General features: G+C 49.0%; 1 protein-coding gene across 2 annotated transcripts in view; it reads right to left on the bottom strand.

The window, feature by feature from the left end:
- clec19a (C-type lectin domain containing 19A) overlaps nucleotides 1–17,078 on the bottom strand; it is a 48,551-nt gene extending 31,473 nt beyond the window's left edge. The window contains exons 1-2 of one of the 2 annotated variants that reach the window (XM_038820793.1): nucleotides 16,933–17,078; nucleotides 13,515–13,779 (exon numbers count right to left, since the gene is read on the bottom strand). In XM_038820793.1, the coding sequence (XP_038676721.1) occupies nucleotides 13,515–13,587 (73 nt within the window). In that variant the 5' untranslated portion in view covers nucleotides 13,588–13,779; nucleotides 16,933–17,078. The remainder of the gene's footprint in view (nucleotides 1–13,514; nucleotides 13,780–16,932) is intronic. The other variant, XM_038820792.1, reaches the window with a different exon arrangement.
- Nucleotides 17,079–17,321: the final 243 nt, after the last annotated feature.

The raw sequence follows: 17,321 nt of genomic DNA, 5'->3' as shown, positions 1-17,321 counted from the left end.
GGCCCATTAACGAGGTTTATGCACGCCCCGTGTTTACGACTCGCCGTCAGCGGCTTACAGAAATGCTAGCTGAGTTTGTAAGGGAATTGAACAATCTTTCCAATGACTGTAATTATCAAGCCGTTACCGCGGCTGAACATAGGGAGTTTGCTGTGCGGGACGTTTTCGTGGCGGGCCTTAGGTCTAACTATGTGCGCCAAAGACTGCTAGAAAAGGGGGCCCAGGACTTAGACACTACTGTGGAGGCTGCTACCACTATGGAAGTTTCCTTCCGCAGCCTCACCTCGTTTCCCGCGGACCCCGCGACCTCATCGTGGACCCCCGACCAACAGTCCCCCCAGGCCTGTGCCGCACGGCCCCCCAGCTACCGCGCTGCCAAAGCCAGTTACTCTGCTGCCCCAGCCAGTTACTCTGCTGCCCCAGCCAGTTACTCTGCTGCCCCAGCCAGTTACTCTGCTGCCCCAGTCAGTTACTCAGCTGCCCCAGCCAGTTACTCTGCTGCCCCAGCCAGTTACTCTGCTGCCCCAGCTACTCAGCTGCCCCAGCCAGTTACTCTGCTGCTCCAGCCAGCTACTCTGCTGCTCCAGCCAGCTACTCTGCTGCCCCAGCCAGCTACTCTGCTGCCCCAGCCAGTTACTCTGCTGCCCCAGCCAGTTACTCTGCTGCCCCAGCCAGTTACTCAGCTGCCCCAGCCAGTTACTCTGCTGCCCCAGCCAGTTACTCTGCTGCCCCAGCCAGCTACTCTGCTGCCCCAGCCAGTTACTCTGCTGCCCCAGCCAGTTACTCTGCTGCCCCAGCCAGTTACTCTGCTGCCCCAGCCAGTTACTCTGCTGCCCCAGCCAGTTACTCTGCTGCTCCAGCCAGTTACTCTGCTGCCCCAGCCAGTTACTCTGCTGCCCCAGCCAGTTACTCTGCTGCTCCAGCCAGTTACTCTGCTGCCCCAGCCAGTTACTCTGCTGCTCCAGCCAGTTACTCTGCTGCCCCAGCCAGTTACTCTGCTGCCCCAGCCAGTTACTCTGCTGCTCCAGCCAGTTACTCTGCTGCCCCAGCCAGTCACTCTGCTGCCCCAGCCAGTTACTCAGCTGCCCCAGCCAGTTACTCTGCTGCCCCAGCCAGTTACTCTGCGGCCCCAGCCAGCTACTCGGCTGCTCCAGCCTGCCATGTCTGTGGCCAAAGCCAATACCCGCGGCAGCACTGCCCGGCCCATAACGCGACCTGCAGCAGCTGCGGGCGAAAAGGACACCATGCCAGAGTGTGTCTGGCGAAGAAAGCCCCAGCCTCTAACCCTCCCAGGGCTCAAAGCACTCGGTCCCTGAATTCACAGGCCTGCAGGCCCCGAAATGCTGCAGCCTGTATGCCGACTCCACCCCCACCCGACATGTGCGACTCATGGGGGCGGCCATCTTGGGATCCATCCCCTTCAAACTCTGAAACTCACCTCAACGACTACGACCTCAGCGGACAGTCATCACGGGGCCACTCCAGCACAGCTGATCGAGCCGCCGACTACCCGCAACTCAGCGCAGTCACCCTGGATCAATCCCGCCCCAAGCACCTACGTAGTTCGATGGCGGAGGTCCAGATCAACGGGTACAGCACGCCATGCCTCTTTGACTCCGGGAGCACCGAGAGCTTTATACACCCAGACCTGGTAAGACGCTGTTCGCTTTCTATTTTACCGGTGAGCCAAACTATCGCCCTCGCTTCGGGCTCCCACTCAGTCCAAATCCAAGGACGCACCGTTGCTACGCTCACAATTCGAGGCGCTAATTATTCTAAATTTAAACTTTATGTCCTGCCCGACCTCTGCGCGCCACTCTTATTAGGCCTGGATTTCCAGTGCAACCTCAAGAGCCTCACCCTCAGCTTCGGCGGGCCCCTGCCCCCACTCACTATCTGCAGCCTAGCCACGCTGCGTATCTCCCCCCCTCCTCTCTTCGCCAATCTCACTCCAGATTGCAAGCCAGTAGCTACTCGCAGCAGGCGATACAGCCTACAGGATAGGGTCTTTATCCGATCGGAGGTCCGATGGCTGCTCAGTGACGGGATCATAGAGGCCAGTAATAGTCCCTGGAGAGCTCAGGTGGTGGTCGTCAAGACCGGGGAAAAATTTTGCATGGTCTTCGACTATAGCCAGACCATAAATCGCTTTACGCTCCTCGACGCGTATCCCCTCCCCAGGATTGCAGACATGGTTAATCAGATCGCCCAATATCGGCTCTTTTCCACGGTGGATCTGAAGTCTGCATACCACCAGCTCCCAATCCGCCCGGAGGACCGCCACTACACGGCGTTCGAGGCCGATAGCCGCCTCTTCCATTTCCTCCGGGTTCCCTTCGGCGTCACTAACAGGGTTTTGGTGTTCCAACGAGCAATGGACCGAATGGTGGACCAGTATGGGCTGCGGGCCACGTTTCCGTACTTGGACAATGTCACCATCTGCGGCTATGACCAGCAGGACCACGACGCCAACCTCCACCGTTTTCTCCAAACGGCACAGAAGTTAAATCTCACTTATAACAAGGAGAAATGCGTTTTCCGCACAAACAGACTGGCCATCCTCTGCTACGTCGTGGAGAACGGAGTCCTGGGCCCCGACCCGGACCGTAGAACTCCCCCTCCCTCATTGCCCCAAGGCCCTCAAACGGTGCTTGGGCTTCTTCTCCTACTACGCCCAGTGGGTCCCTCAATATGCGGACAAAGCCCGCCCACTCTTTAGGGCCACACGATTTCCCCTGTCAGCTGAGGCGCGCCAGGCCTTCAGCTGCATCAAGGAGGACATCGCCAAAGCAGCCATGCGGGCGGTGGATGAATCTACTCCCTTTCAGGTAGAGAGCGACGCCTCAGAGGTAGCTCTAGCAGCCACTTTAAATCAGGCAGGGAGGCCCGTTGCATTTTTCTCCCGTACCCTATCCGCTTCAGAACTCCGACACTCCTCAGTCGAGAAGGAAGCACAAACCATCGTGGAGGCTGTTCGTTACTGGAGGCACTACCTCGCAGGTAGGAGGTTCACCCTCATCACCGACCAACGATCGGTTGCCTTTATGTTTGACAACTCGCAAAGGGGCAAAATTTAAAACGATAAAATCCTTCGGTGGAGGATCGAACTCTCCACCTATAGTTACGATATTAAGTATCGACCTGGGAAGCTCAACGAGCCCTCGGATGCCCTATCCTGTGGGACATGCGCAAGCGCGCAGATCAGCCGTCTGAAAGCCATCCACGTTGACCTCTGCCATCCAGGGGTCACCCGGCTCGCCCGCTACATCAGAGCCCGAAACCTGCCTTTCTCCAACGAGGAGGTAAAAGCTGTCACCAGGGACTGCCCGATCTGTGCGGAGTGCAAACGCACTTCTATAGACCAGACAGGGCCCACCTAGTCAAGGCTTCTAGGCCCTTTGAACGCCTTGCGATCGATTTCAAAGGGCCACTCCCCTCCTCTAACAAGAGCATTTATTTCCTCAACATCATCGACGAGTTCTCCCGATTCCCTTTTGCCATCCCATGTCCTGATATGACCTCCCACACAGTCATTAGGGCCCTACATAGTGTCTTCACCCTGTTCGGTTTCCCCAGCTACGTGCACAGCGACCGGGGTTCGTCCTTCATGAGCGACGAGCTGCGTCAGTACCTGCTCGACAAGGGCATCGCCTCGAGCAGGACTACCAGTTACAACCCCAGGGGGAACGGGCAGGTGGAGAGGGAGAACGCGACGGTCTGGAAGACCGTCCTACTGACCCTCTGGTCTAGAAAGCTCCAAGTCTCCCAATGCCAAGAAGTCCTCCCAGATGCGCTCCACGCAATCAGATCCCTCCTCTGTACAGCGACCAATCAAACCCCTCATGAGCAACTCTTCATTTTTTCTAGGGGCACTACCACGGGAGTCTCACTTCCGGCGTGGCTGAGGACACCAGGCCCGGTCCTCCTGAGGAAGCACGTCAGGGGGCACAAAACTGACCCCCTTGTTGAAAAGGTGCGCCTTCTCCATTCCAACCCCCAGTACGCATTCGTGGAGTTCCCGGACGGTCGCCAGGACACAGTATCCCTTCGGGACCTGGCACCCGCTGGATCCAGCCCCCCCACCCCCGCTGAGGAACCCCTTACCCCGTTCCCTATGCTGCCGCCCCCTCGCGCCCCCGATTCTGCAAGCTCACCCCACCGCTTCCAAGTGCCAGAACCAGCCCGCCCCCAGCGCCCCCAGTCTCCGGTCGAGCCAGAGGTGTATAAAGTTCGGACGAGACCCACCCCGGAGTCTGCCATCGTACCCCAGCTCTCAACACCCACACAGCCACCGCAAGAGGCTGCAACCCCGGTGCTCCGCAGATCGAAAAGAACAATTCATCCACCGGATAGACTAACTCTGTGAGCCACCACCCCCGCTGGACTCGATTTTTTTCACAGGGGGTGAATGTGGTGAATGTGATTCACACCGGATTATAATCTGTATATACATGTGTCTATATTGTAAGTGCAGTTGCACTACCTGTCCTCCAGGGGGAGTAGCTCTGGGAATGCTCGAGTTGTACAGGGCTTCTCCCTTGGCTCTGCCCAGGACTCCTCCCCCGGAAGCTGCTGTATAAAGATCAGTGCCACATGGTCAGCCGGCCAGTTCACCGAAAGTTCAATGGCTAATAGGCTGGCTCTGTTGTGAGTATGTCAAAACCGCTATTCTAATCCTACAAGCACGTGTCCGTAGAATTGTTGGTTCCAACACATTCCATTCGCCTAGTTTCCCCATCTCACCTGTTCTGACAATGCCATCCCTGCACCAATGCTTCTCATATATTTTCCTTTTTCCATTCCTCAGGGTCTCGACTGTTTCTGTGCCATTTCCCACATATTCTGCCCCCTCTCTTCCCTCTCCCTCCCAGAACCAGGATTCTGGTTCCCCGTCCTCACTCACCACTTCAGCAGCCTCCACATTCAATGGATCATCTGCTGCTCCCATTTCCTCCAGCTTGATGCCATCACTGATACATTTCCCATCCCCTCCCATCAGACATACAGAAGTCTCTGCATGATACCTTGGTCCTTTCCTCAATCACCCCAATACCCACTCCACATCCCACAGCACCTTGTCCTTTTAACTCCCTCCCTTCCCATCGTACACCTCGGCCAGGCAGTTATTTAATTGTAAATGCAAATTACTGCCGATTCTGGAATCTGAAACAAAAGCAGAAAATGCTGGACAATCGCAGCAGGTCTGACAGCGTCTGTGGAGAGAGAAGGGAGTAAACGTTTAGAGTCTGGCTGACTCTTTCTCAAAGTTGATTTAATTGTGCATCTTTCAGTTTAGTGCATTACAGTCACTGCTCCTGATGTTGTCTGTACACTGGGGCAATTGGACACAGACTGGGTGACCACATTGCAGAACACTCTCTGTTCAGTCTACACACAGGGCCCCAAGCAGCCAGTCTCCTGTTATTTTAATTCTCCACTCCCACTCTGTTCCCTGTTTTTTGTACTGTTCCAACACAACTTCTTCCCATTTCTTGTTGCTCTGGCCAGTGGCAGTTGGTAAGGATTCAGAGTTTCCCACTTGCATCTCCTCTAGATTCACCTTTTGTTACTTCTCCCATTACAATCTCCTTTTCCCTTGGAGCATCATCCATTTGGACGTTTAACCTCTCCTGCCGTGATTCTCTAGTCACACACCTTCCTTTTGGTTTCCCAGATGCCTCACCCCATTCCAATGCACTTGATTAAAAATGGTTACCCCTCTAACACCTCCCACTTCTGATTAAAGCTCTCTGTACAATGGTAACTCTTTCTCGCTCCACAGAAGCTGCCTGACCTGGCGGGTTTTTCAGGCGATTCCCGGTTTTATTCCTCACTTCCGACATCTGCAATGTTTTGCTCTTGGGAGTAAACTGGGCCATCGAATTAAAGGGTGGATTTTTAATATTAAAACGATCATATAAAATTTAATAACATGCCGAATGTCAACTTTACTGCAAGGAGCCCATTGTGACAAGTTAATAAAAGGCTTGGGTGATCAGTGGTTTAATATGCGAATGTGTTGGCACTGGTATCGTCTTGCCAGAGATTGTTGATGAGAAGTCAATCATTACAATCTCTCAGCAATTGGAAAACACTTCACATCCATTGTATGAGACATTCTTTCATCTGTCTGGGCGAATGGATGAAGGTGAGAGAGGGTATGACAGCTCATCAATTTATATCAAACTTCGTCCAGCCAAGAGTTGCTTCCAGCTGAAACTGAAGAAATACAGATATAAATATTAGCTCACATGGAGAACCATTGCTGCCTCTCTGGCTTACGCTGTCATGCAAGAAGATCTATAGAGTAGTAATCAAACTCCCAAAGAAACCAATTGCTGATGCTACTTACAGAAGTGACTGATGGATCAAAACCTGACAGAGCATCTATAACGGACTTGAAGTTCCAACAATATGCATATATGAAATGAGAGAATTAAAAATATATGTTTAAATTGTTTTCATAAAAAATTCCCAGTGACTAGCCAATAATCTGAAATGTGGTTAATGGGGGTACATTGGTCTTTGTGACAGAAGTAAATGAGAGACCGAGCTTGTGTTTCCGGTCAGAGGTAAATTACAAGTTAATTTCATGCAATGATCATATTTTTTCTTTGAGTAAAATAAAGAACAAAGAACAAAGAAAAGTGCAGCACAGGAACAGGCCCTTCGGCCCTCCAAGCCCGTGCCGACCATGCTGCCCATCTAAACGAAAATCTTCTACACTTCCGGGGTCCGTATCCCTCTATTCCCATCCTATTCATGTATTTGTCAAGATGCCCCTTAAATGTCACTATTGTCCCTGCTTCCACCACCTCCTCCGGCAGCGAGTTCCAGGCACCCACTACCCTCTGTGTAAAAAACATGCCTCGTACATCTCCTCTAAACCTTGCCCCTCGCACCTTAAACCTATGCCCCCTAGTAATTGACCCCTCTAGCCTGGGGAAAAGTCTCTGACTATCCACTCTGTCTATGCCCCAATATGAAATAGTTCATATTTTTCTAAGAGTTCCAGTTTCCGTTTCTGAAACGCTTTCTTTTCAGCTGGCTCCTCGTTGTAGGATAGTCAGGAAAAAGCTTTTGGGTGCTGGAGACAGCCTTTCACACCGGGTCAAACTAGACAACTGTTGCAAGGGTGTAATCTGCTGAGGATGATTGTCCACAAATGGAGGTTATCTTTTGTGGAGTTTACAGTCTGTTACCATATTTGTTCATGTCATTAACCCTGGAATGTACAGAGGTATTCACTTGGATTGATAAGGGGCTTTCCATTGCCATCGCTGACATATCATCTGTCTTCTCTCAGAAGGCAACGTTTTCTTGGGATAAGTGTATTTTACCACAATGGTCACAACATGCGTCAGTGTTTGTGATAGGTACATAGGACAATCTAATTATAACAGAGGCCAGTGATTTATGGTTCACATGGAAAAATGGACAGAATCCAGAAATGTAACCCTTCCAATTTCAGGAAAAATCTTGTGTAATAAAAACAAGATTTTGACTTATTGAACAGAAATGGCAGAATTGTGCAATAGGAAATCCAAAACATTGATACAGTTCCAAATTCAGCATATTAGCTTGGCTTTGCGAGTTGGCAAGGTGAGGCACCATGCTGGCAGTATGGACCCTCACTCAATCACCGTAAATCAGGTAAAGAAAGTCTTACATTTACATCGTGCCTCATCACACTCCAGCTGCCCATTATGACCACTCCGACATTTACCTTCCCTGAAACTGACAAGTATCACAGATCAGTCGCACAGAGACGTTCATTATCAAAAATATACACTGGGATGGGATTATTGCAATGAGTGAAAAACAGACACTAGAAAATCATCTGGCCCCCTTCAACTGTTAGCAGATTTATTACATCAGCAATTTTAGTTATCTGCTAATGACGACAATCCACCTTTGCCATCACAGATGTGGAAGATGTCTGATCATTTCAACAAGATGATGATCCGAGACTACATTCTGCAACCTGGCAGTAATTCAGCGTTTGCTTAGAATCTACCACATCTACCCTGGACAGTGGTATAGTTTTGAGCATTAACAGTAAAATAACCCCTGAAGTCTGATAGCCATCTGAAATGCTTTACTTACTTATCTCAAATTAGAGAACACCAGATGTAAGTTTTAAAATATTTTTTCTTGCTATATGCTCCTTTGCTTAAACACTTAGGGCAGCACGGTAGCATGGTGGTTAGCATAAATGCTTCACAGCTCCAGGGTCCCAGGTTCGATTCCTGGCTGGGTCACTGTCTGTGCGGAGTCTGCACGTCCGCCCCGTGTGTGCGTGGGTTTCCTCCGGGTGCTCCGGTTTCCTCCCACAGTCCAAAGGTGTGCGGGTTAGGTGGATTGGCCATGCTAAATTGCCCGTAGTGTCCTAAAAAGTAAGGTTAAGGGGGGGGGGGGGGGGGTTGTTGGGTTACGGGTATAGGGTGGATGCGTGGGTTTGAGTAGGGTGATCATTGCTCGGCACAACATCGAGGGCCGAAGGGCCTGTTCTGTGCTGTACTGTTCTATGTTCTATGTTCTACTTATAATATTTCCTGCATCAAGTTCTACAATTGGATATGTCCATGTGATTGCAAAACAAAATACTTTTCCACAGTATATAACTTTTCATGAATCGTTATATTGCCCCAATGGTGCGGAGGAAAAACGAAGGCTTGAATTTTACTGTGGGGCTGGGGGGGGGTCTGAGAATCGTGGCCTGGAGTTGGGGTGAAAATTGGCTCCCGAGACCGCATTTGCCAATTTTGCTGCAGGCGGCCTCCTGATTGGCGACCTGTGGGATTGCCTGGCGACCTGTGGGATTGCCTGGCGACCTGTGGGATTGCCTGGCGACCTATGGGATTACCAGCCAATCGGCGACCTGTGGGATTGCCTGGCGACCTGTGGGATTGCCTGGCGACCTGTGGGATTGCCAGCCAATCGGCGACCTGTGGGATTGCCAGCCAATCGGCGACCTGTGGGATTGCCAGCCAATCGGAGGACTGGCAGCTTGGAAATCTCAGGAACGCCCCTAGGATAGGATGAGCGAGGCGGGGGGCCCTTGGGAGCAGGGTTGCGTAAGCTTAATAAAGTTAGAATCCATGGGACCAAGAGTGTCAGGGGAGACCCTTCTCGGGAGATCATTGGTGCCTCAATGGCTGCTCTCCCAGCCCATGGCATCATGTTTGGGCCATCGAACATCAGCTCTGATGCACCCTATACTGCTCCATGGGCCGGCCTCCATTTATCTGGCAACTAGGGTTTGGGGGGGGGGGGGGGGGGGGGGGGGCAGTCAGCACAATGTCAGCCACCCTGGGGTCAATGGCTTCTGAAGGTCTTCAGTTCTGCTAATTGACTACTCGTCTCCTTGGAGTGAACGGCCAGTGCCCGTCCAGTGCTGCCCTTGATTAAATGCCTGGCAGCCGGGCCTCCGGGACCTTGTCCGACGCAGCTCCCTGCAATTGTACCAGAACCCCCGGCCTCTCAACCCACTACCCAGGGGCAGCAAGGTTCTGCACAAAGGTCTGAACATATCTCACATCATGGTATGTTAATGTACTGATACTTTGTCCTGTGGAGTCAGAGAGCCTGGATTTGCCCAATTCTCCTCAATGTGCTTCTTCCTCCCTGTGTAGTGAATCGAGACGGATGTCATCCCCAAGGAACTAGGGAGTGCTGGAATGCAAAGAATCGGAGTCTATCCTGCTTGTCCTGGTTCTACGGTATAGTTTCCTCTATTGGGAAGCAAAATGCAATGCATGAGATGACAGGAAACTCTCTTACAAAAATACTCTGCGCTAACCAGAACTATTCTTTAAAGACTACTGATAGAATTTTCCCTTGATCTCTAGACATCCCGAGCCTGTATTTGCTGGCAGCAAGATCAGCATTGCAATCTTATAAGAGACGGCCTCCTAAATGGGTGCTTCTGAATTCATTGCTCCATTAGGGATGGTAGACAGTTCCAATGCTGACAGCTCAGTCGAAGGGTCAGGTCAGTCCCACTGCCTTCAGTCGGTGCTGCTGATGCAGGTTGGAGAATGGCCAGGACAGAAACCAACGGTGAAACTGCAAGATCACCCTTAATGGGGGCCTTAACGATGCAAATTGGCCACCTGGCTTCATGGAGCAGCCAGTCAATTGGGTTCTCATCCTGCCAACAGGAACATTTTCCCGATGGAGGAAATGCTCAGGGAGGCTCCTCAATGAGGCTCCCTGCTATTGGTCCAGTCCTTCCTCTAAACCTGGCACCACAGGGCCAGGAAGGTGCAGCCTTTTGCAGTTTGAGTTACATTTCATTTCTATACCACTTCTCATAACCTAAGGTGTCAATAAACTTCATAGTCAATGATTTGATTCAAGGTGTAGTCATCGGAGTAATGTAGGGAAGCTCACAGCCAATTAGTCAACATCAATAGTCCCATGTAATAAATGAACAGCTGATCACTTTCCTTGTTACGTTTCTGGAGGACTAAATATTTTCCAGGTCCCCAGGCAAACCAGGCAAACCTTCTTTCTGTGAAGTGACAATCACGTCAGATTGTCACTCTGCTCCTTTGTCTGGAGCTGCCCCTTTCTTGTCCCAGACCTGCTGGGAAATGTGCAGCGTAGCTGCTCCCAGAGTCCTTCAATGTAATGTGAAATCAGCAGCAGAATCAAAGCCATGCCCCTTTTTACATCACTAGCTGCCGTAAGGGGGTCAATTTAAAGGTCACAACAACTTTGACAGGAGAAAAGATAAGTGTGAACAGGTCAAGGGTGTGGCGGGGATGGGAGTGCCAGGAGGCTAATTGGGTGGCCCGGGTGTGGGAGGAGTCAGGAGGGGAGTTAATTGATTGGGGGGATGGGAATTCCAGTGATCGGGGGAATAGTCGAGGGAGTGGAGTGGTCAGGGTGCTTGGAGGGTGATCAGGGGGGGGGGGGGTTAGGAGAATGGGAGGGTGGTCGGGGGGGGGGTTAGGAGAATGGGAGGGTGGTCAGAGGGGGGGTGGTTTGGAGAATGGGAGGGTGATCAGGGGGGGGTTAGGAGAATGGGAGGGTGGTCAGAGGGGGGTGGTCAGAGGGGGGTGGTTAGGAGAATGGGAGGGTGATCAGAGGGGGGGTGGTTAGGAGAATGGGAGGGTGGTCAGAGGGGGGGTGGTTAGGAGAATGGGAGGGTGGTCAGAGGGGGGGTGGTTAGGAGAATGGGAGGGTGGTCAGAGGGGGGTGGTTAGGAGAATGGGAGGGTGGTCAGAGGGGGGTGGTCAGAGGGGGGTGGTCAGAGGGGGGTGGTTAGGAGAATGGGAGGATGGTCAGAGGGGGGGTGGTTAGGAGAATGGGAGGGTGGTCAGAGGGGGGTGGTTAGGAGAATGGGTGGTCAGAGGGGGGGGGGTTAGGAGAATGGGAGGGTGGTCAGAAGAATGCAAGGGGGATGGTGTTATTGGGTGGGGGATAATTGGGGGGCATAGTCGGGGGGCGGTAATCATTTGGTAGAGTTCTTCAAAGATATAACAAGCAAAGTGGATAATGGGAATCTTGTAGATATAGTACACGTGGACTTCCGGAAGGTATTTGATAAGGTACCGCACAGAAGGTTAATTCACAAGGTGAGATCACGTGGGATTAGGGGTAACTTATTGGCTTGGATAGAAGACTGGCTGGCGGACAGGAGACAGAGAGTCGGGATAAATGGGTCTTTTACTGGATGGCAAGATGTAACCAATGGGATGCCTCAGGGTTCGGTCCTTGGGCCCCAGCTATTTACAATCTATATTAACAACTTGGTACACGGATAGAAGGTTCTATACCTAAATTTGTAGATGACAGTAAAATAGGTGGGACAGTAAGTTGCAATGAGGAAATAAGAACCTTACAAATGGATATAGATAGGTTGGAGAGTCTACCAAAATGTGGCAGATTGAGTTTAACGTGGATAAGTGTGAGGTCATCCATTTTGGTCAGAAAAATGGAAAGGCAACTTATTATCTAAGTAGGGACACACGTCAGGATGCTCCGATGCAGAGGGATCTGGGTGTCCTCATGCATTAGTTACACGCAAGTGCAGCAGATAGTAAGGAAAACAAATGGAATGTTGGCATTTGTAGCAAAAGGAATTGAGTATAAAGGTAAGGAAGGGTTGTTTCAACTACACAAGGCATTGGTGAGACCGCACCTGGAGTATTGGGGAGACCCCACCTGGAGTATTGGGGAGACCCCACCTGGAGTATTGGGGAGACCCCACCTGGAGTATTGGGGAGACGGCCCCTGGAGTATTGGGGAGACCCCACCTGGAGTATTGGGGAGACCCCACCTGGAGTATTGGTGAGACCGCACCTGGAGTATTGGGGAGACCCCACCTGGAGTATTGGTGAGGCCCCACCTGGAGTATTGGGGAGACCCCACCTGGAGTATTGGGGAGACCCCACCTGGAGTATTGGGGAGACCCCACCTGGAGTATTGGGGAGACCCCACCTGGAGTATTGGTGAGGCCCCACCTGGGGTATTGGTGAGACCCCACCTGGAGTATTGGGGAGACCCCACCTGGAGTATTGGGGAGACCCCACCTGGAGTATTGGTGAGGCCCCACCTGGGGTATTGGTGAGACCCCACCTGGAGTATTGGGGAGACCCCACCTGGAGTATTGGGGAGGCCCCACCTGGAGTATTGGGGAGACGGCCCCTGGAGTATTGGGGAGACCCCACCTGGAGTATTGGGGAGACCCCACCTGGAGTATTGGGGAGACGGCCCCTGGAGTATTGGGGAGACCCCACCTGGAGTATTGGGGAGACCCCACCTGGAGTATTGGGGAGACGGCCCCTGGAGTATTGGGGAGACCCCACCTGGAGTATTGGGCACAGTGTTGGTCCCCTTATTTGAGGAAAGGTTTAGTCGGATTGGAGGCAGTTCAGAGGAGGTTCACTAGGTTGATTTCAGAGATGAGGGGTTTGTCGTATGAGGAGAGATTGAACAGTTTAGGCCGATACTCTAGAGTTTAGAAGAATGAGGGAGATCTAATTGAGGTATACAAGATGATAAAAAGTAGACGTGGAGCGGATGCTTCCTCTTGTGGGACATTCCAGAATGAGAGGTCATAGTCTCAGGATAAGAGACAGCAAATTTAAAACAGAGTTGAGGGAAAATTACTTCTCCCAAAGGGGTTTGTATCTGTGGAATTCGCTACCCCAGAGTGCGGTGGATGCTGGGACAGTGAGTAAATTTAAGGAGGAGTTAGATTTCTAAACTCACGATCATCTGAGTGCTGGGAATGTTTGCACTAAACCATGGTCGGCACTTTTGGAATCAGGAATGTTATAGCTGAAACTGGAAGATAACTTGCTATTATTAAACCCAGTTTATTGCTGAATAGATTTTTAAAAAATTATATACATACATATATATACACACACATATATATATATATGTATATATACACATATATATAATATATTGTTTTATGACCTGAAAACAAACTTGTTATATTATTTTCTACATAAATTGTGGCAAAGTTTTCTTTCCACCTCTGAATGCATTCTCACCTTTAAATTTCACTTGCTGCTGTTTGCCTGTTAGAATTGATCTTTTATTCCTCAGCATTTGTTCTAATTTCATTTTAACAAATTGCAAAGTCTGAAGAATGTATTTTTACAGAAAGATTTGTCTCCATAATTCTGGTGTTTCTGATCTCCGCTGTGTTTGCAAAACCCGTCAGATAGGCTCACAAAGTGGATAGTCCACAACTCAAAGGGAAACAAAGGATTTCTTTCGACTGCTGTTTCCGTCCATTCGGTTTTGCTCAGAGATCTGCAACACAGGGTAAATAGCAAAAAGCACCAACTGTCACCTCATTTGTTCAAATAAAGCTTATTCTGATTTAATTCACAAGGAAGGTGTGTTCTTCCCGTGTGAGATTCTGATATATTTTCTGTTTAAGTCATTGTAAGCTTGTTACTAATTAATTGTTCCTGACTCCCGCAGCTATGTCATTCACACTCAAACTTCTCACCAATGAGAACTAAGGAAAAGAAAACGTGTATTCTTAATAACAACGTTGAGACCTCCAGCTGCCCCAAGTGGTTCTGGGACCAAAGGAAAAAGCATTTGCATGTCTAGTCACTAATCTCAACAGATGAAGAAGATTAATTTATCCGTATTTTTAGACACTAACTCAGTGAAATTCTGTCTTAAAGATGAAGACAGGCATCATTAGTTTATACTCAGGTATTTTCCATATTTTCCCAATGAGGGGTGTACAAAAGCAAAGACAGGTCACCACTAAACATCAGTATCAATGTTAAATATGAATTAGTTAATGCCCTTTCCCTTGCTCGCCAAGACACAACGATCAATGTCAACAAACATCAAAGTATGGCTGACTGGCATGTGACATTGTCATGAATGAAGTGAACCCCGGGGTTGGACAAGAGTCACCAATCAGCCGTGTGACCTATTCTGTTGTTCAAATGGGTCATTGATGATCTGCAACTCAACTTTATTTAACCTCATTGACTCCATATCCATGATTATCCATATTCAACAAAAATCTATCGCTCTCACAGCATTAGTGACCCGGGTTCAATTCTGGCCTCGGGCGGAGTCTGCACGTTCTCCCCATGTCGACATGGGTTTTCTCCGGGTGCTCCGGTTTCCTCCCACAGTCCAAAGACGTGCAGGTTAGATGGATTGGCTGTGCTAAACTTGCCCCTTAGTTTGAAGATTAGGTGGGGTTACAGGGGATATGGCAGGGTAGGGTGCTCTTTCAGAGGCCAGCACAGATTTGATGGGCAAAATGGCCTCCTTCTGCACTGTTGAGATTCTATGATTCTCTGACCTGGTTCTGGATTTCCTCCGTTCCTACCTGATTAACTTTTCTTTCTTGATTCAAACACTAAATTTGATCGTCTCTCAAATTTCTGAAGTCATGTAAACCTTTGTGGTATTTGTCCTCTTAATTGAAATCCTGGTGATGCTCTGCTAAATCTGCACTGTAACCCTCTCCAATGGCAATATATCCAACTGAAACTTTGGTGCCCAAAATTGGATGCCAGATAGGCTCTGACCAAGACCCCTTCATATTGTAACTCTACTGGAGGTAAAAGCTAACATTGCAGCAACCTTCCTAATTACTTTCTGAATCTGCACAGTTGCTATAAGGAATTTGTGTTCATGTACACTTAAATCTCCACAACGCCAAATCTCTCACCATTTCAAACTGTCTTTAATGAATCCAAAGTCCTTACATTCCCCACACTGAATCACAGCTGCCACAGTTATTTCCTTCACAATTAATCTGTACATGTCCCTTTGTGATGTCTTTGTCCCACCTGTAAAACTTATGTGGCTCTTAATTTAATGTTATCTGCAAATCTGGATCTGCAACTTTCAATTTCTTCATTCAAGTTCCTTCTATAAATAGCGAATGGCAGAAAGCTCAGTACTGGTTCCGAGGCTGGCTAATTCCATTAATCAGAGAATGTCACCTCCATTCTAATGCTCTAACCCCTACTTCAGAAATAATTAGTTAGTAACCCATGTCAAAGGTTACCTTGAAATCTGTGCTCTTTCAATTCTGCAAATAATCTCTCGTACAGAACTTTTATCAAATGCCCTGTGAAAGTAATTGCTAAAAGTCAACATTCATAGATACTCACCTGATGGTGATTCAGAGAGATCAGTCAGACATGAATGGGCATTCCCAAAATCCATGTCAACTCGCTTTGATCAAATGTCATTCTGTCACTTATTGCAATAATTTCCTCACCGCTGATGTGTTCATAGTTATTGGTTTCTCCTCCTCTTCTTAAACAATGCAGTGACATTTACAATTCTCCAATCCAAAACATGCAATTCTTGAATAAAAAAAAGAGTGCTTTGCTAAATTTAGACTAGCCTCGAGATTTTAACACTGGGGTAGAAACCAGCAGATCCAGGAGATTTGCCTATCAGAAAAGCCATTACTTTCTCCATTAACAATTCGAAACCCACTGAATCCACTAAGTCCCCCCCCCCCCCCCCCCCCGCCGACAAACATTCACAACCTCAGGCACCTTGTGGGGTGTAGAGGCTGCTGGTGCATCACATGTTTAGCTCACTTGGGGCTGGTTTAGCTCACTTGGCTAAATCGCTGGCTTTTAAAGCAGACCAAGCAGGCCAGCAGCACGGTTCGATTCCCGTACCAGCCTCCCCGGACAGGCGCCGGAATGTGGCGACTAGGGGCTTTTCACAGTAACTTCATTGAAGCCGACTCGTGATAATAAGCAATTTTCATTTCATTTTCATTTCACATGTTCACTCATTTGATTTCAGTTTCCTGTGGACAAATTGATGTGTTATCCCGTTGGAAGTTTATAACCTCTGAAAATGGTTTTTCAGCAGCTGTAGGATAATACCTTGTGTACATATATGAATATGTATATTAATAAATGATTTTCACAGCAGTCATAGTAAGTTTGATTATGTTACTTAGTCCAATTCAGAACTGATGAGCTTTTACGGTTTAATTTTTAAAACAAATGATGGAGATGTTCCTCGAATTGCAGAGTCCAGCAGAAATAAACCAGAGGGAAGTCAAACCGACAACTCCAAGTTGGTAAAGTTTGCAATCAAGTTTGGAATGTTAAACGGTGCTAAATTCTAGGGGATTTGAAGTGATATTTTAGGGATTTACTGGGATTACAGTGTGTGGCGTGCAAACAATAAGCACTCTGCGAGATTTTCTCCACCTCTTCATTCACTATTTGGATGCAGCTGTAAATTTGTTTCAGAATAAAGTTACCATCTGAACAGTCGCGTTCTCGAACCAATCTGACTCAAGATTAGCGGTTACATCTTTATCCCAAACATCTTAATAAAGTAGACTCCCTTAAATCTCATATTGTTATGTACTTAACAAACTTATTCAACTATTCTCTCGCTTTACTCTATTGAAGTAGGGTTGCAGAAGTTTTTCTAACTTACCTTGGCTGATTTGAATTTGTGTCGGGGGTACAGCAGCTTCGGAGAGAAGCAGCAGAGACAAGAATGCAGATCCACTCCAGCGAATCATTGTGAGAATTCGGAGACAGACCCAGCCGCCTCGCTTCATTCACACAAATCACTGCACCCTGATCCCTCCCTCCAATCTCTCCCTCCCTCCAATCTCTCCCTCCCTCCAATCTCCGTTCCCACCCTCCCCTTTATGGAAATTACACTGTGTTCACGAGGCTGATTTATAATCTGAAAAGGTCCGTTTAGCTCCAGAAAAAACTGACATTAAGGGTTTGGGCAATGAGGAAATGCACACGGTATTCTTTCCTCGGGATGTTTGTGATGGTCGTTCTCCACCAAAACTCAAGCATATTCTCCAT

The sequence above is a fragment of the Scyliorhinus canicula genome, chromosome 15, assembly GCF_902713615.1.
Source record: "Scyliorhinus canicula chromosome 15, sScyCan1.1, whole genome shotgun sequence".
In the NCBI taxonomy this organism is placed as follows: domain Eukaryota; kingdom Metazoa; phylum Chordata; class Chondrichthyes; order Carcharhiniformes; family Scyliorhinidae; genus Scyliorhinus; species Scyliorhinus canicula.
This window is presented reverse-complemented; position numbering and strand designations above follow the sequence as displayed.